Source organism: Spermophilus citellus (genome assembly GCF_964194105.1).
Source record: "Spermophilus citellus genome assembly, chromosome: 2".
Taxonomy (NCBI): Eukaryota; Metazoa; Chordata; class Mammalia; order Rodentia; family Sciuridae; genus Spermophilus; species Spermophilus citellus.
In genome coordinates, this window is record NC_138183.1 from 149,895,740 (window position 1) to 149,919,709 (window position 23,970).

A 23,970-nucleotide genomic window follows, 5' to 3' on the forward strand; every position below is an offset into this window, starting at 1 on the left:
GTAGATCATCAGTGTGAAGAGAGAGCGCCTACAAATGGGAGAAAATCTTTACCACCTGCAGCTCAGAGCATTAATCTCTGGGATATATAAAGAACTCCAAAAATTTAACACACACACACACACACACACACACACACATACACACAGTCAAATAACCCAATCAATAAATGGATAGAAGAACTGAACAGGCACCTCACAGAAGAAGAAATATGAATGGTCAACAAATACATGAAAAAATGTTCAACATATCTAGCATTAGAGAATTGCAAATTAAAACTACACAAAGATTCCATCTCACTCCAGTCAGAATGACAATTATCAAGAATAGTAGCAACAGTAAGTGTTGGTGAGGATGTGGGGAGAAAAATACACTCATACATTGCTGGTGGAACTGCAAATTGGTGCAACCACTCTGGAAAGCAGTATGGAGGTTCCTCAGAAAATTTGGAATGAAACCATTTGACCCAGTTATCCCTCAGCATATATCCCAAAGACATGGCCACATCAATGTTTATAGCAGCTCAATTAACAGTAGCTAAACCATGAAACCAACCTAGGTGCTCTTCAGCAGATGAAGGGATAAAGAAAATGTGTCATATATACACAATGAACTGCTACTCAGTCATAAAAAAAATAATGACTTTTATGACTTTTGCTGGTAAATGGATAAAACTGGAGACTATTATACCATTATGATTTGGATATGAGGTGTCTCCCAAAAGCTCATGTATGAAACAATGCAAGAAGGTTCAGAGGAGAAATGATTGGGTTGTGAGAGTCAACCTAATCAGTAAATTAATCCCAATGGGATTAACTGAGTGGTAACTAGAGGCAGGTAGGATATGGCTGGAAGAAGTGATTAATTGGGGGGCATGGCTATGGGGTATATATTTTGTATCTGGAGAGTGGAGACTCTCTCTCTCTGCTTTCTGATCACCATGATGTGAGCTGCTTCCCTCCTCCACCCTCTCCTGCCATGATCAGCTGCACCTCGAGCCATGAGGAATAGAGTCGGCCTTCTTCGTACTAAGATCTCTGAAACCATGAGCCCTCAAATAAACTTTTCCTCCTCTACAATTGTTCTGGTCAAATCTTGAAATAACTGACAAAACACATGCTAAGTGAAATAAGCCAACCCCCCAAAACCAAAGGATGAATGTTCTGTCTGATATGCAGATGCTGACACACAATAAATCAGGGCAGGGAAGAACAGAAGTTCTTTGGATTAGACAAAGGGGAAGGAAGCGAAGGGAATGGATGGGAATAGGGAAAACCGTAGAATGAACTGGACATAACTTTCCTATGCTCATATCTGAGTACACAACCAGTGAAATTCCATATCATGTACAACCACAAGAATGAGATCCTAATTAGAATCAGGGTGCAGTGGTGCCTGTAATCCCAGCGGCTTGGGAGGCTGAGGCAGAAGGATGGCGAGTTCAAAGCCAGCCTCAGCAAAAGCAAGGCACTAAGCAACTCAGTGAGACTCTGTCTGTAAATAAAATACAAAATAGGGCTGGGGATGGGGCTCAGAGGCTGAGTGTCCCTGAGTTCAATCCCCAGTACCACCCCCCAAATAAGTTATACTCTGTGTATGTATAATGTCAAAATACACTCTACTGTAACATATATCTAAAAAGAACAATTTTTTTTTAAAAAAGAATGGATCAGGCTGGGGATATAGCTCAGTTGGTAGAGTGCTTGCCTAGCATGCACAAAGCCTGGATTCAATCCCCAGCACCACCAAAATAATAATAATAATGATAATAATAATAATAATAATAATAATAATAATAATAATAATAAATGGATCATCACTCCATCCTGCCTCCTCCTGCTTAGGAATCAGGATCTTTTCACAGCATGACATGCAGCAAGAGCCAGGGTCAAAGCAGCCAGGGTCAGTCAGTCAGGAGGATGTGGATATCACCCTGAAGGGCAGAGGCCACAGGCTGGTTCTGCTGGGCCTTGGTGCCTGGCTGCTGAGGTGCCTCATGCCCCTTCCAGTCCCTTGATGGGCTTTGGTTCTTCAAGCTTTGGTTCTCCAGAGTGGCTTCTGCCCCCTTTTATGCCAGCCTCTTCTATTCCATGAAGACTGGGCAGAGGTCCCTAACTGTGGCCTCATTATTCCCCTTCCTAAGACCTCCCTTGGCTCATGAGACGCAGAGAGAGAAGCCTGGAGAAAACCCCAGGTAGGGCCCAGCCCAGACCGGCGATGCTGCCAGGACTGCCAGATACTATGCTCATCCTCTTTGGTTCCAAGAGGCACCAGGGAGGTCTGGGCCTTGGTCTCCCTCGAGGGCACCTTCCCTCAAAAGGGAAGCAGACAGGAATCTTCCTGCTAACTTTGGTACTGGGGAATCCTGGGTCCCTCTTCACCCCCACAGAGCTAGTACTGGGAGCTGGTGCTCCCAAAGGGGGGTTTCTCAACCCCCCCCCCCATCAAACCCATGTCTCCCTCCCTTAGGTGAGCTGTGCTCCTGGAGGCTCTAGATGATAGATCTGATGACCTATTTGATTTAGGAAATGGCATAGAGAAAGATGGCCTGGGGTCAGATCCCAGCTTTGTCACTAGCTGTCTGACCTTGGGCAAGTCACACAACTTGTATAGGTGAGCCACACCTGCAAAATGTTCCAGAATCCCTGCCAGGAACCAATGGGCTAATGCATATGAAGATACTTTGTAAGCCCTAAAGTGCCACAGAGAAATGACCACTGATTATATTACCTGTCCTGGGAGTTTCCACATGGCCACAAAGGCCTCCTGAGGATAATGAGTACAGCCTCATCTCCTTGGGACTCAAATGGCTGACCATCTGTACCTGCTTTAACAAGTTCCTGTATGATTGTGATGAACACAAAAGTATGAGAATCTCAGCAGCAGACTTTTGGGTGGAATTCTAAGCACTGGGAGTGGGCCCAAGGCTGGGAGGGAGGTTTGCAATGGTGGGCTATTATTTGCCCCTGGAATGTGGCACCCTTGGGATGTGTCTACTTTGTTGAGAATGAAGGTCAGCCTCAAACTCTTGGGAAATCCCTTAGTACTGGGGATTGAACCCAGGGATGCTCCACCACTGAGCTACACTCCCAGTCTATATATACAAATTTTAGTTGTTGTTGATGATGGACCTTTATTTTATTTATTTATTTTTATGTAGTGCTAAGGGTGGAATCCAGTGCCTCACATGGAACCCAGTGCCTCACATATGCTGGGCAAGCGTTCTACCACTGAGCTACATCCCATCCCCTGAGGCCTTCAAATCTTGAAAACAATTTAAAAAAATAAAAAGGTATTTTGAAGGTGTATATCCTGCAGGCTCTACCTTGAGCATGGTTGGGGCTCAGGACTGAGGTCTCAGGTTGGGCAGAAGGGAAAAAATGCAGTGTGCACCTCCCTCCTTCAACTCCTGGGGAGGTTGCAGCAGGTCCTTGAATGCTTAGAAGGCAGCATGTCCCCCCAAGGCTACCTCCATGGACACTCCGCCTGACCACAGCCAGGACAGCTTGGCCCCCACAGCAACACTCTTCTGCACAAAGCCTGTTCTAGAGACGCAGGAGCAGGTAGAGGGGAAAGCTCCACAGACCCCGCTTCCTCCCCAAGACCTTGAAGGAAGGATGGGTACCCTACATGCTCCCTCCTAAGGAGCTGGGTCTCCTGCAGGACCAATGAAATCCTCTCGCCTCAACTTAGCCAAACTGTTGTCATCTTTCAGCCTCAACCTATACCCATTCTCTTCCAAGAAGCCTTCTCCTCTCAACACAGCCTATACATCCCTCCTTCTGGCTGCCAGCACCGGCCCAGCACTTCCCGTGGCAGCCTTTTTATACTGGAAGATGCTGGGGAAGTGAAGAGCCTTCCATGTCTGCTTTGGTGGTCTCAGGTTCATGGATGAGGCAATGTCTGATCTTTTCACCAATGGTAGCCATATTAACAACAAAGGCTAAGGACACTCACTGAGTGATAGGCACTTGATGTGTATGAATTCACTTTAAATCTTACAAATTAGGATTATGTTATAACTGAGGCACAGAGAGTAAAGTAACTTGACCCAAGATTGCACAGCAAATGTGTAGCAAGGCCTTGTTATAGCAACTGCAGAGAGCAGTCAGGTCTTGTAGTTTCTATCCATTTGGGGACATCCCTTCATCTATTGAAGAGCACTTAGGTTGGTTCCCTTAATTTGAATGCTGGATGGCTTGTTTCAAAGTCTCATTTTTTTCCCCCAATGCTGGGGGTGGAACTTAAGGCCTGGCACATACTAGGCAAATGTATTACTATTAAGCCAGACCTTAACCCCTTGTCTCTCAATTGCTTGAGTGCACAAGTTTTATTCTATCCTTCCCTGATACCACCCTCCCTCACACCTACCCCTTTCCCAAGTAATAGAGCACACAGTAGGTACTTTAGAAGGTGCTGTCCCCAGATGGGTCACTGATCATATAGGAGGACACTTCTGACACCAGGTGGCAGTAGTGGATAAAATTTCTTTGATCTCTGGGTCTAGTGTGTCAAGTAAAAATTTAAAACTTTTATTTATGGTACAAATGATAAATACTTTGTATTAAAAATCTGGAATTCAAGTTTTCCTTGTACTTCATACTCCCTCCCTGCTCCAGAACCTTACAAAAATATTTCTGTTTAGAGGGAGGAAGAGGGGGTGCCCGCTCCAGGGGCAAAGTCCAGGTCTGGGGAAAGGCACATATGATCAATGTCAGGGGTGGTAGGCATCTGCTCAGCCCCACACCCGGCCTGGCCTTGTGAGAAGGAAGAATGCATGGGATCTGGCACAGGGGCTGTGACATGGGTCAGCTCTTGGGAGAGCACCTCTTTGGAGGTGCAGATCCTTTCATTGGTGGGGAATAGGAAGGTGTGGCAAGGCCAGCTCCTTCTAGTCATGAGTGGGGAGATGGGTTAATAGGCAGAGACTCCTTTTAGGATCTAAACCTTTGAAGAGCTGAATTCTAGGCTGTCACATTTTGATTGCTTGAAAGTGAACACTTCAGGGGAGATGAGGAGGGGAAGGGGGCAAGTGTGGAGAACTAGCTTTGTCTCTCCCTGCCCCCAAGGAAGGTACAGGGTGGGAGGGGGCTGCCTTCATGAATGACCCTGCTGTCCCACCCCTTTCACAGTCATGCAAGAGACAGGCAGGCCGAGGCTTCAGGGCCAGAGTGGGGGAAGGGAACTTAAGGCCTTAGGTAGGGTTGCCACCTCCTCTGGTGGCAGGGCCCAGAGCAGCCCTGCTAGGGGTCCTCATCCCAGAGACACAGTTGCCTCTGGGGCACATAGAAGTCAAAGTTATAGTTCTTCTGGCAGCTTCGGATGCCACACTTGTAGGGTGCGGGCCGCTCACGGCTGTGGCAGTACTTGAGCATGCAGGGGTACCAGGCCAGGCTCAGGCCATAGCGGCAGGTGCAGGGCTTCCCACGGTCCCCCACCTGCCTGCAGCGAGGCAGTTCCATCTGCTCAGATGCCTTGGGTAGAGCCTCGAAGACTGAGCTGTCCACACCTGGGGGAGAAAGGTAAAGATGAGAGAGGGAGGGGGCATCCTAGCTGCAGGCTGCAGCCCCCTCCCAGCCTCTTTAGTCACCCCCTTCCCAAGCTCCTTTGGGTATATGGAGGTAAGTGGGAGGCACTGAATCACAATCATCTTCATCTATTGAGTCCCAACTATGTGTCAGGGATTCTACATTCAGTACCTCTTTCCTTCACCCATGAGCTAAGCATTGTCACCCGTCTCACAGATTAGAAAACTGGGGCAGAGCCAGGCACGGTGGCACATGCCTGTAATTCCAGTGGCTCAAGAGGCTGAGGCAGGAGGATTGCAAGTTCAAAGTCAGCCTCAGCAACTTAGCGAGACCCTATCTCCAGTAAAATATTAAAAAGGGTTGGGGATCTGTGAAATATGGTATATTAAGAACTATGTAATGTTTTGAACAACCAACAATAAAATAAAAAAAAAAAAGGGTTGGGGATGTGGCTCCAATTCCTGGTACCAAAAAAAAAAAAAAAAAAAAGGGAAAGAGAGAGTCAGGTCTGTCTGACTTCAAATTTGTACTTGGCTTTAAAACACCACTGTACTGGAGTGTGCCAAAACAGAGGTGTTGGGGAGACTGGGGAGGAAATCAGGACAGCTTCTTAAGGGAGATGGTGTCTGAGTAGGGCTAAGCAGGGAGGGGACAACCCAAACCTGCCCATAGATGAGGAGACGGCAGGGGCTGAGCCAGGCTCTGCTCAGTGACTGTGGGAGGGATCAGCTTCTGTGAGGTGTTAGTGTCAGGCTTATACCTTAGTTTGGGGCACAGCACATGGGGAAGTGGTGAGCCAGGCATGGCTAGCCCTATGAGCATCTCTCAATCCAGTCCCGCCCAGGGAACAGCACGCATTTCTCTAGGCTCAGGAGGCTGGGTGGAGAGATCAGGGGCTAGGAGCTGGAATGGTGATGTTTTCCTGTTCCTCCCACATAGAGGACCTGAGGGCAGTCCTGGGAAGGGTACAGAGAGCTGGGCCAGTGTTGAATTCACACAGGGACAGCACAGGGCTGTGGGCAGGTCCCAGGGATCTATGGGGAGAGGTATCAAGAATCATAAGGGAGACACTGGCACCGGGGATGGTGCAAAACTGATTTCTGGGAGGCAGCAGCAGAGGCAGGCAGGGAAGAATGGGTGCCTGTGATCCCCTCTCATGACTGAAGGTCTGTGTCCCAAGGGCAGGGATATGGGGGAGAGTCAGAGAATCTCCCTCTGAAGGGGCTGGCAGTCCCTGTGTCCCTCCTGGAATGAGTCCCTTTCGTCTGGATGACCCTTACTGACAGCTACACAGGCACCACTTCTCTAGGAAGCCTTCCTGGACTGATCACAGCATGGCTTAGAGGTTCCACCCTGAATGCCCGGGCTCATTATTGTGTACTCTGTCAGACTTAAAGCTTTGTCAATCTAGCCCCCTCCGCCAGCCCTGCCCAGGAAGCTCCTAGGAACAGGACATAGGGGTCTACATCTCTGACCCCAGGTTGACTCATCTCTGCAGGTGCTCAATAAACATCTCCTGAACAAATGAAGGAGCCCCTCAGTGAGGTGCCCCTTCGACCATCTGTGATGTCCCTCCACCCCCTTCTCTCTGCTGTGCTGCAGACAGGGCCCAGCAACTAACTGACCTTGTTCCAGCCAGAACCGGACATCCTCCTGGCGGGTGTAAATGGCATCTGCGGCCTCAGCGCATACGTTGTGAAGATGGGGACTCAGCAGGCCACCCTGGCTGAAGTTCACGGCGATGTCCATGTGCAGCTGTTCCAGGCCCCGCATCTCCTCAGCCTGCCTCACTGCCCGTGGGTTTTTCTGTGTGAAGAGGACAGGAGCCACTCCTACCTGGCCTTGGAGTGCTCCCTGCCCAGATCTCCCATGATCCCTGAGAGCCCCGGCTGGCAGTCAAGGGGCACCCAGCCCCACCCCTGAAACTGCAGAGGGCAGTGAGGTCTTGCAGCTTCTATCCAGAATGAACTGCTCTCCAGCTGATCGCTGGAGCCTGATGGCCTATTCTGCGGTGCTCCTGGGAGGTGGAGGTGGGCAGGCCAGGCTACTAGTTGTCCCAGGGTAAATGACCTCTCAGGTCAGGTTTTTTTTTTTTTTTTTTGCAGTGCTAGGGATGGAACCCAGGGCCTTGTACCCCTCTGCCACTAAGCTACACTCCAGCCCTTGTCATGTGCTAACCACACCCAGGGAGCTGAGTCTCTCTGGGAAGGGCAGGTGAAAGGGAGGGGAGGAAGTCATGGGGCAGGCCTGTTGGTAGGCCAGGCAGTTCAGATGAAGCCACCAGAGGACTGGGGTCTAGGGGGCCAGGGGCAGGTCAGCAGGTTGTAGGGCTGTGAAGGTCATGCTGAACACATGACAAGTATTTTCTCACCACATTCTCTCTTATAACTAATTTCCTTAATAAGAAAATTGAGGCTCTGAGGGTAGGTAATGTGTCCAATGTCACTAGCTTATGGGTATGGTGATACACACCTGTAATCACATTGGGTCTGGAGGCTGAGGCAGGAGGATCCCAAGTTCATAGCCAGCTTCACCAACTTAGTGAGGCCCTAAGCAACTTACTGAGACCCTGTCTCTAAAAACATGGGGGTTCTGGGTCAGCAACTGGCCAGGGCAGTCCAGGGTGGGTACTCACCTGCCGTAGCTTGGCCATGGCCTCACTGGGGATGATCTCATTGTGGTGCAGTCGGGTGACAAAACAGAGGGCCTGGAATTGACTCTGCCCCTTTTCCAGCTCCCCCAGGATCAGGGCCCGGAAGATCTTCACATCCTGAAGGGAAGAGCAGGAGGATGGGACACCAGATGGAGAGAAGGGAAATCCATTCCAGCTCAAGCCCTGGAGAAAAGGGCACCTGGATACCCACAATAGACACCTTCCTCTTCTGCCTTAGGACTTCACCTTTCCCATTTAATCTCATGACTTAAAAGAAAGACCCCCATACAAAGGTTCCAAAGCTTTCTGGGAAATTAACAAAGTGAACCCATCAGAAAGAATCCTTTAGCCAGGCCTGTTAGTGCACACCTATAACCCCAGAGGCTCAAGAGGCCGAGGCAGGAGGATTGCAAATTCAAAGCCAACCTCAGCAACTTAGTGAGACCTTGTCTCTAAGTAAAATATAAAAAAAGGGCCGGGGATGTGGCTCAGTGGTTAAGTGTCGCTGGGTTCAATCCCTGGTACCAAAAAAAAAAAAAAAGAAAGAAAGAAAAAAAAAGCCAAACCCCCAAAACCAAAGAACCCTTTGACAGTATGGAGCTTCACCTTGAAGAAGATAGTACCTCTTTTTTTTTTTTTTTTTTTTGTCTGTTTTCTTTTTTGCAGTGCTGAGGATCAAACCCAGGGCCTTGTACGCAAGGGAAGTTCTCTTCCACTGAGCTACATCCCCAGCCCAATAGCACCTCTTTTGGGCATCTGGTTTGTTCAGAGCTGAGGCTTCCACTGGGTGGAGCAGATGCCACCACCTGACCAGGGCATCACAGGGAGGGACTGCGCTTTCACAAGTCAGATTCCAGAGCTTCTCTCTGACCTTATTCAGCAGGCTTGAGGACAGATCTCCAGATGACCCCGGTGCTTCTGATTAGCCAGGCTCCTGGCCACCCACCTCTCATTTTAGGGCTAGTGGGGACAGGGCTGTGTCAAGGGCAGGCTGCAGCTGTTGCCGCCTTCCCTTCCGGTCAGGGGGAGCTGGGATGGCTCACCTTTCCTCCCCACTTCCCCTTTCCCTAGGGGGTACTAATGGCATGATCAGCAGGCCAAGAGCTCCTTCCTGTTACTGACTCACTGAGTGAATGGGGGAAGCCTAGAAGGGGGCAGAGGGAAAAAGGTCCCTTTCCAATCTGGCTGTGGCTGGAACCCTCTGCTCCACCCACCTGCACCCCTTACTCCCATCCCCCCATAGTTCTTAACCACTCTGTGCCTCGGTTAATTCTGCTCCCAGTGTGAAGTTGGCAAGTCCCAGTAAAAGTGGTTTGTGTCTGTGAAGACCCTTCCTGCCATGGACACACCCTGGCTTCCACGACTGTTGGCTGAGAACCCCCGCCCTCCCCCACCTCTGCACAGGCACTTATATACAGCCTTGGGCCGTCATTCATCTTTCAATGCTTGTGCCTGGGGCATCTCCTGCTGAGAGAGCCCGATTCATTCAGTGCTTAATATACCCCTGCTAGAGTATAAGGGTTTTTCAGATCAGAGACCAAGTGTTCTCCTTGGGCCCATTTCACCCCAAAGCTGCAATGTATTAGCTGGTACCCTAGGTTACCCCCGATTTCTCTAAGCTTCACTTGTGAAACAGGAAGAACACATTTGCCTGTTAGGTTGTCACTTGGAAGCAGTAAGCGCTCAGCACGTGTTAGCTGTGGTTACTGTCACTACTGCAGTGACTGGTAAAGGCTGCAGATCTCTGCAACAAATGGCTGCCTAAGATCTCCGAAATCCCTGTGTGCTTCTGCCACCCTGTAATTCTGCAGGGGTTGCTTTTACTTCCTTTAGCTGTAAATGATTTCTGGAACAATGGGGCATGCGAGCATATAGGTTGATTTTCCGGAAAGGGAAACTGAGGAAGGTCCCATCAGATTCCTTATGATCCCAGAGACTTGTGGAGATGGTGAATCAGAGCTCTACTTCCCCTTGACAGGAAATCCCTTCTTGGGTCACAATGCTGGCATCTCCTTTTCCTGCCAGCCTGGGTCATCTGATCTTTCATTCACTCGGGTTGGCTGAGGGGACACTGGAGGTGAGGACACGGGTGGCATATTCCACTCCGGGCTCAATTCCTGCCAGGTGAGACTTGACACCAGACTTCCCCTGCCAGAAATGAGTCAGGCAGATGTCCCTGACTGGATCCCCCAGGCAGGATCCAAAAATCCACCCCCCTAGTATTTTCACCTATGACCCTTTAAAACAAACCCTGTCTGGATGTTCATGTCTTCTCCATTGTATGTGCACTACCCTGTGGTCTGAGGACTGCTAAGGGGTCTCATTGCTTGGTGACATCACTTGCCCATCACTAGCAGGAGAATGTGTTTGAATCTTTGGAGCAAAGGGGGTGAAAGAAATTTGCTTGAACTTTCTCCCTGTGTCTATATTAAACAATCATAGCAATGACAACAACAAAATGCTACAAAAATGAGAACCTAACGTGGGGCGGGATTGAGAAAGATGATTTCCTCTCTCTCTCTCTCTCTCTCTCTCTCTCTCTCTCTCTCTCTCTCTCTCTGTAGGACAAAGAGTTACTGAAGTCTATAACTGGAAGGGAGAAATAATTATTATGGATCAAGCAGGATCAAAATCCTTGCACAATAGAACTCTATTACCAAGTTTGGACTGGGTAACTTGATCAAGGTCACAGGCTGTGAGAAAAGGTAGCCAGGACTTTCACCCAGGCAATCTAGTCCGAATCCAAAGCCTGAGCTCTCTTAACCACAATGCATACTTGCCTCCTAGATCAATGAGGCTAATCACTCTGATGTTCAGAGGAGGCGAGGTCTGTTGGTGGTCCCTCAGCTAGAGTGGCAGAGGCAGGATTAGAACTTGGTTCCTTCTTCCCATCATGCCCATCTGGCAGGAGTGCATAAGTCTTCATATACCTGCTTAAGCTTTCTGTTCTGGAGCAGCTCCTGCTCACACTAAGTGACGAACAAATCATTCAAATAAGAAGGAATGAGGCAGGAATATCCTTCTAACCAAACTGCCTGCCCTATTCAAGACCTCTACACTCTGAATTCTCTGGTTTTTCTAGTTCTTTCTCCTGAAAATCACATTCCCTTGCAGCCTCTGGGAGGAAGTGGGCAGCCCTAGTCTCTGGATCTGACTCTTAGGTTACTGGGCTCCATTATCATGACCTGTGTCCCTTCCACCTACTCCCTACATCTGACTCACTAACAAAGTTCCAGGGCTCTCTTTTCTCCAGAACAGATAGAAGGATAGGGTAAAGAAGTCCCCCAGCTTAAAGAACATCTGGCCAGATGGAAATCTGGCTTCTAGCCTTTCTTGTCTCTCAGGAGTCCCCTAGGATGATTCACCCAGGGTCTAAAGCCCATGGCAGATGGCATAACATGGGTGGGAGCCCATGGCAGGCGCTGGAGGCAGGTACCTCAGGCTCAGAATGCAGGCTGGACTTCCAGGACAGGAGGGCTCCACAAGGCTCCTTCTCCCCCAAGTAACCAGGAACCTCTAGCCCGTCAGGAAAACATGGGAACATACAGCAACCAGGGCCAGAACCTGGGCATGTGGAGGGTGTGGCAGGTGTGCCCCAGAGACCGTGTTTGCTGAAGTCCTCGTCTGTAGTTGTAATAAGGAGTTGGTAGGTTCCAGGACATCACAGAAGTGCAAAGATCCCAGATCCTGGCCTTGCCACCATTAGCCACATATCCTTAGGGGAACTTGCTTAGACTCTCTGTACCACAGTTTCCACACCTGGAAAGTGATCGAAAGTATCTACCTTGAAGGATTGCTATGAGGGAGAGATGAGTGAAAGTTCTTGGGTCACAGTGGGCTGGGCTGTCTTGTGGCTGCAAGCCCTCACTTTGCTTGCCTCGCTCCCACTGTAACCTACTCCCAGCCTATAAAGTAATGAAGAGCTCTCTCCTACAGATGCACTGGAGGCCCAGACAAGTCAGAGGAGTCCTCTGTGGCTTGCAAGTAACCAGCAGATTAATGGAAAGTCACTAATTAACATGACTTGGGGCAGGACTTTCACAAGCACAAGGCTGGGCAGGGAAACAGCCAAAGCTAAGAAGGCCCCTGTCTTTAGGGGACTCCCAGGAAAGGCTGATATTTGAGTGCTATGGAGGCAAAGGATGAGGCTGGGGTGGAGGGAGAACCTTTCAGTAAAGAGGGGGATATTTAGAGAAGAGAGGTGTGAGGGTCTCCTAACAGTCCCCCCCTCAATCATTCCTCTACTGTCACCTGAGCTGCCCAAGGCCCTTTAAAGCTCCCTTTGTTCTCACCATAAGCATATCCCCAGAGGCAGGCACCCCAGGTTCCCACCCACAGCAACTCTTGCATAGCCCCACACTGAAGTGAAGAGATTGCAGTTCCCAGGAGCTGCACCATGGGACCCCTTGGGCCTTCCCATGAGTGATTCCTCTGCTGGGTTGCCCTGTTCCCATCTATCCACCCTCCTTTAGCCCCAGTCACATGCATCACCTGCTCAGGCTTCTTCCTATTCCTGCCCACACGAGACTCCAGCAAAGCCACCCCTGGCCCCAATCCCAGTGTGTGGACAGTCCTCCTTACCTGTCTTCCCTTCCAGACCCAGCTTCTTGAGGCTGCAGTATTTTGTTTGCAGTGGGCCCTGTCCTCATTCTATATCTTCGGCCCAGGCAACAAGTGATCCAGTTCCTCTGTGATCTGACCCTGGCTCAAGTGTAATGGCTCCATCTTATTTATGCAGTAGCCTCAGGGTCTGGCACACAGCTGGGCTCCACACTTGATGGCTGGGTGAGCAAATAGATTCCCTAGAGCTGTCAACCCCCTCAGACCATCTCTTATTGGCCTTGCCTACAGCTGAGCTCCTACAGGCTGGTAGTCCTACAGCTGCTATTTTGGTTTCCAGAAGGTTTAGGGGATCATCTACTTCATGGCCCAGTGAGGTTCCAGCAGGGAAAGTGACCTTCACAAGTCACATAGCCACAGAGCCAGAACCAGAAGTCCAGGCCTCCCGATTCTCAGTCCAGTGACCTTCACATTCCCAAGCTCCCTGCGTAGCTAACTTCTCTGGATACTCCATTTCTCTCTGTCCTCTTCCTGTCCTGCCATCTCTTTGGCAGGATACAGTGTCCCCAAGAGAAGGCTGCTTTGGCTTAGCTGTGCTGGGGTTCCAGGTGAACATGTAAGAGATGGCACAGAGCTGTCCTAGAAAAGCACTTGGGACACAGATACCCAGTGCAAGGTCCTCAATGCCACCTCCCCGGCAAGAGGCCCAGGGAAAGCTTCCTAGAGGGAGGGAAAGCAGCACTGCAGAGGGAGCCCGGGCACATGTGCCCCCACAGCTGTCTTCCAGACTGAGATGAGACTGGAACGAGGGGAACACACTTTTTTGCTTCAAACACTGTTATTTGGAATTTTATGTTATGCATAGGCAAGTCTAATCGCAACCCACACTAGACTCTCACCTGTTCCCCCCCACTCATGGGCCACATACATCTTTTGTCTTTCACATAGACTTGCTAGTCCTATGTCTCTCTGTCCCTCATAGCCACTTCCACCCCACCCGGTGGTTCCTACTCTCCCTCATATGCAGGTGCTCACCTGGCTCCTGTCTTCCTCAGTCTCTCCTAAGATGCCACCTCACCCCTTTCTTGCAGAGACAGTCTCTCCCACCCCCTCTGGGCTCAGGTCACACATTTCCTCAGTCTCCAACACCCTCCTCCCTGTCTGAATCCCCTAGATCTCAAGCCAGCATCTCCAGTTCCAGCTCCCACACACCCTGTCTCCCCTACAGCCTGTCAACTCCCCCCACCCTGCCACACGTGCTCACCCCGCACTCGACCAGCTCCAGCCCATCAGCCTCTCCTTACCCTCTCCAGCCCTTTGTGCTGACACTCCCAGCTGCCTCCCTGTCACCAGCTCCTAGCTTCTGGGCAGTGGGTGGCAAGATTCCTGGTTTCAGACTCTGCAGCCATCCTGCCACCAGGGCAGAGAGAAACTAAGGGGACAGGGGCATCAGAAATGCCTTTCCCCATGTCCCCTCCCCACCCACGACTGCACACAGTGACAGCCCAGGGCAGGGGCCATTGCTCTGGGGCCCAAGGAAAGCAGCTTGTCCCCTCCCAATCCCCTTACTCCTGGACATCTGGTGCTTGCTGTCTCCTGGGAGGGTCCTCTGTCATCCTGGTCTCCTTCCCATCATCACCAGAGCGCGTGATTCTGAGGCCCAGACTGAGCCAATCTAAATATTTATTCCTTTGCTCCTGGCTGGGGCTGCTTCATGGCTAGAGAGGAGCCAGTTTCACTGGGCTGGGGAGGGGAGAGAGAGGAAGAGACTGGCTTGGAGAGACAGCCAGGGTCCTTCCAGCCCCATGGGGCTGCCTCATGGCAGACATAGGAACACCCTGGTTGCCCTGGCCAGGCTCTCTCACGGGAATTGGGGCAGATGTGCTCAACCGCAATACAGACCAGTGCCCAGGGACTAAGGGTTGAGAGAAGCTGCACCTCAGGGGCAGGCCCCGACAGGAGATTCTTGTTACTGGGTATTAGTGCAACCACTAGCCACAGCCCGCCCCAAAGCCCCTCATGCTCTGTCAGCCAAATCCCAAAGGTCACCACTATCCTGAGTGCCCCAGGGAACAATGTGAGGCTTTACGTGGATCAAGTGCGCCCCACTGTCCTGCTGACTCAGGGCTCCTGAGATGGGGCTCCACACTTTCCTCACTTAGAGTCCAGACCCGAAGCCTCCCTTGTTCTCTGCCCTTTATCTGAATCCCCAATGGCAGGTGCTTAAACATTTGCCAACTTAAAGAACAGAAGCTCCTCATGATGCTTTGGTCCCTGAAACAGAAAATAAGGTGGCTTATGCTTAATGCCTGAAGAAGGAGAGCTGGGAGGAGGGGCCTGCCCAGCTGCCTGGCCCTGCACTGCACTCCTCAGGCACCTATGCCAGCCTCTGCTCTGCAAAGGTCCTGTAAGTCACTTCTGGCAGCCTTGAGCATCACACTGTTGTCCCTGGCTGCAGGCAAGGAGTCTGGGGCTCAGAGAGGTTAAGAGACTTGTGAAGTCACACAGTTGGTAAACGGCAGTAAAATGTACACAGTGAGTGATCAATAAGTATCTGTGACATATTTTTTAAAAGCATTGCCCCATCACTCCCTCCCTAGAGGTCATCCAGGGAAGGAAGGGTCCTATACACTGCCAAAGACTCCATACCCTATCCACTGGGCATAATGAACTTGGGGAGCAGGGGCCTAGCCCAAGTCCATATAGAAGAGAATTTACATATTTGTTCCTGTGCACCTAGATCTTCTCAGCCTCCTCTTTCCCCCCGCCGCCCAGGGTCCTTCAGCCCTCTGGAAGGATACACTCAGGGTGCCACCAAAGTCCAGGAGGTTGGGATATAGTGACAGGATCCCTGGGTCATAATCCTGGATCACTACCTTTTTGATCTTGTCAAAGCGACTGCTGAGCTCAGTATGCAATCTGCACCCTGGAGGCAATCAGTGCCTCACGATGCAGTGCTGAGGACCTACACAGGCCGTGAGTGCTATCTGAAGGACTGCTCAGTGGATGACGGCAGACAAGTGGGCAATCTCCCAGCTGGGCCCTCTGCCTGCCTGTCTGGGGAACAGGCATCTAACCCAGCTTATTCAGCACTACCTCTGTAGGTTAGGGACAGAGAGGAAGAACTCCACCTCTTTCTCTCCCCACTGTCTCTCCAGCAGCCCACACCATTGTCTCCAGGTGGTGATGTTCATGGCTGTCCTGGGGTCTTTCATAGTACCCTGCTGGGACATAGCACTTGGGGGTGGGAAATGCTGGTCAAGGTGCAGGTAGCACACTTGAACTTCCAGGCAGGACTGCTGATCCTGATCTAAGGAGGAGTTCCTCAGGTGCAGAGGAGGGACAGGTCAGACATACACAAGCCTGTTTGTAGATTTCGCATAAATTCCTGAGAAAAGGCCCTGTGTTTCAGAAAGTTCTGGGTCTCCTTTGAAAGCACTTCTACTGCCCTCTGATCCCTAGGGAGACTTCCCTTCTACCACATTCCTCCATGCAAATCATAGGGGATCTAACACAGGGTAGGGGGTTGCTAAGCCCCCAAAGCCTCTGCTGTGATGTGACATCCCTTGGAATAAACAGGCTCAAGCAGCACCATGGCTGGGTGCACCTTGCAAATCCTCACTGACTATATCTCGTGGCTTTCTGGGTTGCCCTCTGGAGGGACAAGAGCCCCAGGACAGGAACCCCGACACTCCCTGGACAGTTCTGTCCTCTGGCTCCTACTTTCCCATCAATGCCCAGGGCAGGGTACAAGTTTTCAATCTTCCCTGGTCCCTGTCCCTTCATTGTGATGCTGAACTCATCCCCAGTGCTATGTGGCTCCCTAATTTGGGTCTTCCCTCCAAGACTCCAGCCCAAGGGCCCCCATGACCCCCTACTCCCTCACTTTCAGAGTGTCTCCTTCCCATCCCATGTACCCACCCGCCTGATGCAGTCACACATGACTTTCTTCATATCTTTCAGCCCCACCCTCCCCATCCGGTCAGCACCAAACCAGGCTGCCTGGAACGTGACTCATCCTTTCCCCAGCTTTTGGACACTCAGACTAGGGGACAGAGGCAAATGAGAGCTTGGACAGGGACAGGAGCTGGGGGGGAGGGGACCAAGAGAGCTGTGAGACAAGCATCCAGGTGAGAGACTGGGAATGGTGACATGCCTGTTATTAGACATGCCCAATGGTTATGAACACACAGGTCTAATTACATATATAGGATCTGGATTATATAGAAGACTATTATTGCCTGTTGAGTATATATTAGGAATTAAAGTTTGGGACCCAGGGCAGAGAATTAGGCCTACAATATACGTGTTGCCTACAACACATGGGGGGGGCTGTGGATGTAGGTAAGCAGTGGAACACATGCTCAGCAGGTTTAAGGTCCTGGGTTCCAGCCCCAGCACCAAAGCCAAGCCCTAGGGTTATTAGGGGTAGAGCATTGGGTTTCAAATATGTGGCTAAATTTAGGCTCACTTTCACTTCACAGTAGAACCTGGTTCTTCCTTCAGGTGCCCTCTGTTTCCCTGCAGCAGCTAGGCCAAGAGGTTCTCAGACTTTGCTGCCCACTGTAATCACCTGGATTTCTTTAAAAAATACCACTGCCTGAGTGCACCCTCAGATTCCATGAGGAAGGAGTGCCACCTACGCATGGGAAGTTTTCAAAAGTCCCCAGGTGATTCTACTGTGCAGTAAAGCTGGGAGCCTCTGAGTAAAAGCATGACATTCTTTCAGAGCTTTGGCTCAGTCAGCCTGGTGGCTCAGTCAGCCTAAGGCAAGGCTTGTAGTGACACATGACAACCATATGACACTCCACACTGATCATGGAATCTGAGAACCTAGCCTGGGTTCCAGTGGCAGGTCCACAATGGCAGAGTGGGGGACAGTCAGATGGTACTGGAACCAAAACCTGGGAGCTGGGAGGTGCTGGAGAGAGGGGGCTGGTTGGGGGCTGGGATCAGCAGGACAGGGCTATGTTCTGTCTAGCACAGGGGGATTTACTGTGGCCCTGCATCTAGGACAAGGATGGTCACTCCAGACCAGAAGGACTGGCCTGCAATTTTCGAGATCCAAAGAGCTCCAAGGTGATGATGAGGGACTCAAGTCCCTTCCGACCTTGGCACTGACTTTTGTGACCTCCTTGGCACTGACTTTTGTGACCTCAGGTCAGTCATTTGACCCCTTTGAGCCCAAGGTGATGATGGCAGGGAGGATGATGGCTAAATGCTTAGAGCCACAATTAGCAAAGCAAAGCTTCTCTACTTCCTGAGCACTTACGTATTCTGATGCAGAAGAGTGAAGTGGGCCCTCTTCAGGTGCCAATAGCCAAGAGGGGGCTGTGAGTGACCGCTTTCTACATTTCTTAATGAAGGCTCAGACAGATGGAAGAGCTGGCTCAGGATTAACCAGCTAGAGTGGTAACCAGGCTTGTCTCATTAGATCAGGACTGTCTCTCCCAAAGGTGATTAGATGGCAAACATTACTGTCCTCGGTGAATTCAGAACTTTTCCCAAACCACCCCAAAATGGCTTTGGTACACAAAACACAAAATCACAAGTTCCAGGCCTTTTTCTTACAGGAAAAATCATTACTTCTAGAAAGAACTTTGTGGTGGAAATCTGCCAAAGAATATGAGGTATGAGACCTTGAGAAGTGAGCCGGCAGAAGGGACTGAAAGGGCTGGGGCGGGATTTGGCTGATGGAGACGTGGACGGAGGTGGGTAGACTATGCCTTCCTAATCCCTGTACACCCCAATGCCACCCTGCCCCAGGCCAACCGAGAAGCCTGAAGTTGGAGGGGCCTTGGAGCTGGTTCCCTTTTGTGCCTTCCGCTACCAAATCCCTCCCTTGCTGATGAAATTGGAGATGCCAAGGGCGGGTGTGAAGAGCCAGCTTCTGGGGCAGAGGCTAACCTGAAAAACAGACGTCAGAAACCTGGCTGGAGGTTTGAACCACTCTGAGGATTAAAATGAGTCGCTTGCCATCAGCTCAAATGCACTCTCTTACAGGGCAGTCGGGTGCCCCCCATAATCTTAGTCTCGGGCCCCAGGCCCTCACCCCCACAGACAGCCACCACCACCCCTATTACAGCTGGGCTCTCCTTCTCCTTTCCCTTCAGGGCCCAGCAATAAAAAAACCTTCCAGCTGTAGCCAGAGGCTGTAAAAGTACAACCCCACCCACCGCAGCCAGCCCAGCCCCTGCCTTTCACAGCCCTGGCCACAGCCTCAGCCTTGGGTACTGGAGAGGTCCCAAAGATGGGCAAGTATCCAGGGTTCCAGGGTAGCCACAGTATTTTCCCAGTGAATAGGGTGGCCTTCCAGACATATAGCCTGGCCTGAGGCTCACCTCTAAGGTCAAAGGGATTAGAAGGAGAATATGATTCCTGACTGCTGATGAACTCAGCCACTTTGGGTTTTCCAAGCAGAAAACATCACAGAAAAAATTCCCCTGAAATTCAGGTGGACACAAGGGATGTTCAGGCCCTATCAACTTCCATTTCTCCTCACAAAAACTCATCTTTCCTACCTCCATCTGAGCTACCAATCTAGCTTGGGCCTGAGGAGTAAGGATACATCACCTAGTTTTCCCATCTGTGACAGCTCCCCCACCAGCTAAGGCCTATGACAGTGACAGCTTGGTGGTCCTGGGACAGATCAGAAGTGGAGCCTTACCCCCTATTCTACCTTCCACTGGATCTTCTTGATGCCTACTATCCATGGCAATCTCACTGGATTCTTAGCCAACTCCCCAAATTCTACCCCTATGCTCCCAAAGTCCCAGGCCAGCTCCCAGTCTCTAGGAGGGAGGAGGGAGAGATGGTCAGCCCTGGCCCTGGCTTCCACAGCAGCACAGTCATCTAATCCACCGCATTTCTGTGCCCCCCCCCCCCAGAGACAGAGCTACACACAGGGCCTTTTTGTTACTAGGGAACGGGATGGAGGTAGGAGATCAGGAGACTCTCTTTGACACCATTTCCTGCTACTGGGTCACTGTTAGTCACCCAGTGCCCTTCCAGGTACATGTCCTGATGAATACCAAAGTACCTCCACTGTACGTACCCCTTCTGGTCCTCTCCACAACACATTCACACATTGAGTAGGGGCTCATCTCTGACCCCCTACAAGCAATCTGGACCCAAATTTGGGGTTGGCCAGCCCCAGCCAGGCAGGGTAAAGGGTGGCACCTCTTCCAAAATGAAGGGCCTCACTTGGGGGTCTCTCCCCAGGTCCTCCAGCTGCAAGCGTCCTGGCCTTCCAGGCCAAAGAGGAAGAACTTGGCTTGGGAGGGGCACTCAGCTCTTCCCAGGAAAGTGAAACAGGGAGAAGTGGTTCAGGGATCTCAAAGTGTCAGAGCTGGGAGCCCTCAAAGTCACCTCATTGCCCTGTACAGTCACCTCATTGTCTGTTGCTCTAGACCACACAGCAACATGGGGAGAACCCAGGATGCCTGATACCTCTCCTGGGATTCTCTGGAGCACAGAGAAATTACAGGGAGGAGCTGTTAACTGGAACTTTGAAGGAGGATCAGCTAGGAGAGCTGGAGAGGCCGGAGGGACAGCTGGCCAAGGCACGAGAAGGGGGGCCCCTACCTAGAGAGAGTGGTGAAAGGCTGGGAAGCTGGTGGAGGAAGCAGCAGCAGTTCACTGAGAATGACCGCACGGGTCTGGGCGTTGGGGAGCGGGGCAATGGGGTGTAGGGAAGAACCTGCGTGACCTTGGACAAGTCACGTTCCCCTCCTGGCCCGGGTCTTCCCATCTGCAGACTCAGGTGTGCCTGAGCCCCCGAGGGGAGGCTCTGGGCTCGCAGGTCCCACCCAGCGAGCGAGGGGACCTCACCTTCTTGAAGTCGGCAGTGAAGGAGACGAGGGTGCCATCCGGCTTGCGCAGCTCCAGGCTGATGCTGTCGGCGTCGCTGTCCGCCTGTAGGCTTTCCTCGGTCACCTGGCCGTCGGGCAGCCGCACGCGGACCCGCAGCTCCGCTGGAGCGCCCACCCCTGCGCCCACGCCGCGCTGCGACCCCAGCAGCAGCAGCAGTAGCGGCAGCAGTAGCAGCAGCTGCGCGGGTAGTTTCGTGGGGACATCACGGCGACCGGGGGCGGGCATCCCCGGGGGCCGCCGCGGCCCTGGCTCGCCGCGTGGGGGCGGGGAGAGGCGCTGACAAACTTGGCCCCAAGTTAGGGGCTCGCTCGGGACGCCTGGGACCGCTCTTCCAAGGGACCCTGCGGCGAGATCGCCCGCGACGTGGCGCGGACGCACGTGGACGGCCCTCAGCCGCGCCGGGTGGCTCGAGTCTGAGACCGCGCCCCCCGCCCGCCCCCAGCCCAGCGCCGCGGCTCCCGCGCCCCCGACTCCGGCGCTCGAGACTCGGTTTTGCACTTTTCATTCAATCCCACCCCCCGTCACTTCCTTCAGAAAACAGAAACCACCAGGACCTGCCTTAAAGAGACCGCGCACCTCTCGGCCCTTAAAGGGCCCGCGGCGGCCCGGGGGAGGGGGCGGGGAGAAGGGACCGCCGCCAGCGGCTTTGTGGGAAAGGGCTCGCTCAGAGTCCCTCCCGCCGCGGCCCCGGCTGTGTCAGGAGTTTGCCCTAGCAGCAAATCCCTTCCTCCCAGCAGGGGCGGGACGGGAGACTCTTCCCCCGCCCCTCTTTTTTTTTTTTTTTTTTTGGCTTGTTCTTGTGCCACGTGGATGAAATAATCGGGCTTGGATTTTTAGGGGTTTTGTTTGGTCCTTTAGTTTTTCTGACACAGCGAGTTTCTCAAAAGCGTCTGCAAAATCATACCTCATGTCTCACTCCGCCTTTTTCCTGCCCTAGGTCTAGCGTGAAGCAGGGGTTCTTGCTCAGCCTTGACTCAGGTCAGGTGCGAGATAAAGAGAGGCTACCGAGTAGAAGAGACCCTCAAAACGCCCATATTTTGTGAATCCCTGTTCAGCTTTCTTTTTCAGTCCAGTCTCCTTCATCTCCCCAGTTCATGGCCTTTCCTAGGTCCAGCCCACTTCCTCGGAGTCCTTGCTCTTTCCAGGTAACAGATGGAGCTCATCCAAGGAAATGTTAAATTTCAACCCTTGCTTTCTTCCAGTTCATTTTGGGCGCACATTTCCAGTGGAGACACTGGACACTGGCGCTTCACATCAGGAACTCACCCACAAGCCGTGAGAAGATATGCCTGCCCTGCCATGCACCCCACCAGTGAGCTGGTCGGGGGAGATCTGGAAATGGCTGTCTCTGCTTAACTGTGTCATTTGGGCATGTTTTAAATGTACTTTGCACCTCCGTATCCCCCTGTGAATATTGGGTTGCTGCAGTACTGCCAGCCCCCTGCAGAGCCCCAGGGGGATGTTCAGAACCTATTGTTCCCATATACTCATTTTCACTTGTTTGTGCTAGATCCCCTGTTTTCTCTGGAATATTGATGGAAGCCTTCTTCCCTCCTAGGGTGTCCCCACTCAGTGCCCTGTGGGCTGCCAGAGTCCACTTCTTACTTCCAAGGCAGAGCCCTTCCTGTTACATTCTGTTGCCTAAATTTAGGACTGAAGGGGATTTGAGATTATACCTAATTCATCGTTTTCCAAATTTGTCTTACCTCAAGAATCACTTGGATGCTTGTTAAAAACACATTCTTGGGTATTTACACTTATGGACTGAAACCCTAGGGAAAAGAACTGAAAATCAGCATTGTTGACAAGGGCCCATATGATACTTGATTATATCAAGAGTGACAGTTGGCACTTGACAGAAGGTTAATCATAAAGGATCTAAAATGCACAGCATCTTTCCTGGGAAGCCACCTGGCCCTTTAGCACTTGATCTTCACCTTGGGGAGATGAGGCAGACTGCTAGAGAATAACTGGACTGCTCCTCTAGGGACTCCCACCCTGAGCTGACGGTACTGAAGATGAGAGATGCTCAGGGTCTCAAAACTGGCCTCCGTCTGACTGGATGCTAGATGTCAACACTGCCTTAAAGCTAGGTCTTCCCTCCTGAGTCAGCCACACAGTCATTAAGGGCCTCGCCCTTATTTTCTAACTTCCTGTTTCAGGTCCTATCCCATCCACCATCACCAGCTCTGTTCTCAGCCACGTTTCCAGGTCCCTGACCTCCCCTGCCCCAGCACATACCCCAAGAACCCAGAGAAGTAGCCAAAGAACTCTGGATGTCCACTTTCATTTTTAGGTCTCTGAGGCTTTGTCTCTATTCAAACTTTACTTTGGAAAAAAGTGTGGAAGACCTCACCTCTTCCTCAACCTCTTGCCTATAATCAACTTCTTTCTCTACTTCAACCACAGATCAAAACAGATTTTTCTTCATTTTTTTCCTTTTCTTTCTTTCTTCTTGTTTGGTTTTGGGGACTGAACCCATGGGCACTTTACCCCTAAAGCTACATCCCCAGTCCTTTTTGGTTTTTATTTTGAGACAGGATCTCACTAATTTGCTGAGAGCCTTGCTAAGTTACTGAGGCTGACCTCAAATTGCCATCCTCTTCCCTGAGCCTCCTAAATTGCTGGGATTTATAGGTGTGTACAACTGTGCCCAGTTGAATTTTTCTTTTAGAATGATAGTGAACAATGAAATCTCCATTCCATGAGTCCCATCTACTTCTGTCACTCTTCCTTCCTTTTAACTTAGTGTAAGTCCTCAAAATTCGGATCAGAACTCAAGTTTCCCAGCAAGACTTTCTCAACTACCGACTGATCTATAACTCTAAACCACTCTGCTCTCTCCTGCCTCTGGACTCCAACAATAATAGTAATTATTATAACAGCTACCACTAATTCTCTTATGTCCAGGTTCTGTGCCAGATCTTTTACGTGGGTCATCTTATTTAATTTCCCTAGCAACCCCCCCTCCCCAAAAGGTTTTATTCTTAGCCTCATTTTAATGACTAAGAAGCCAAAGCTTAGAGAGGTTGAGTAACATACCCAAGGTCACACAGGTAGCAGAACCAGCTGTGTTTGCCAGGGAGTCTGCCTGACCACAAAGCCTTTGCTTTTAACCACAGTAGCTTCTGCCTGTCTGTAACCCTTGCTTTCTTCCAGTTCATTTTGGGCGCACATCCTGTGCTATCTTTTCCTGTTATCTAACGGTTTCATGTGTGGCAACCTTGTATCCCCAGTGAGGCTGTTAGTTCAAACAGGCTAGCCCTGTGCTGGGAACAGAGAGCGCTTCCCTTAAACCACCCAGGCATAGAAGCATCCATTCATCTTGCATGTAAAGGCCCTCGGAGGGAAAGCTCTAA

At 51.2% G+C, this 23,970-nt stretch overlaps 1 protein-coding gene across 1 annotated transcript; it reads right to left on the reverse strand.

Moving 5' to 3' along the window:
* Nucleotides 1-4,509: 4,509 nt before the first annotated feature.
* Nucleotides 4,510-20,982, reverse strand: OAF (out at first homolog). The gene is made up of 4 exons (XM_081261032.1): nt 20,570-20,982; nt 8,162-8,296; nt 7,152-7,332; nt 4,510-5,507 (listed from the first exon to the last, which is right to left on the reverse strand). The coding sequence occupies exons 1-4, from the start codon at nt 20,834-20,836 to the stop codon at nt 5,242-5,244; spliced, it is 849 nt and encodes a 282-aa protein (XP_081117158.1). The 5' UTR covers nt 20,837-20,982; the 3' UTR covers nt 4,510-5,241.
* Nucleotides 20,983-23,970: the final 2,988 nt, after the last annotated feature.

Bases quoted from the DNA above. Each gene is read 5' to 3' on its own strand.
- OAF (XM_081261032.1), bottom strand. From the start codon at position 20,836: ATGCCCGCCCCCGGTCGCCGTGATGTCCCCACGAAACTACCCGCGCAG. The intron at 8,297-20,569 runs GTGAGGTCCCCT...TCTTCCCTTCAG, and splicing joins TCACTGCCGACTTCAAGAAG to GATGTGAAGATCTTCCGGGC. The intron at 5,508-7,151 runs GTCAGTTAGTTG...TTTCTCCCCCAG, and splicing joins CCGGTTCTGGCTGGAACAAG to GTGTGGACAGCTCAGTCTTC.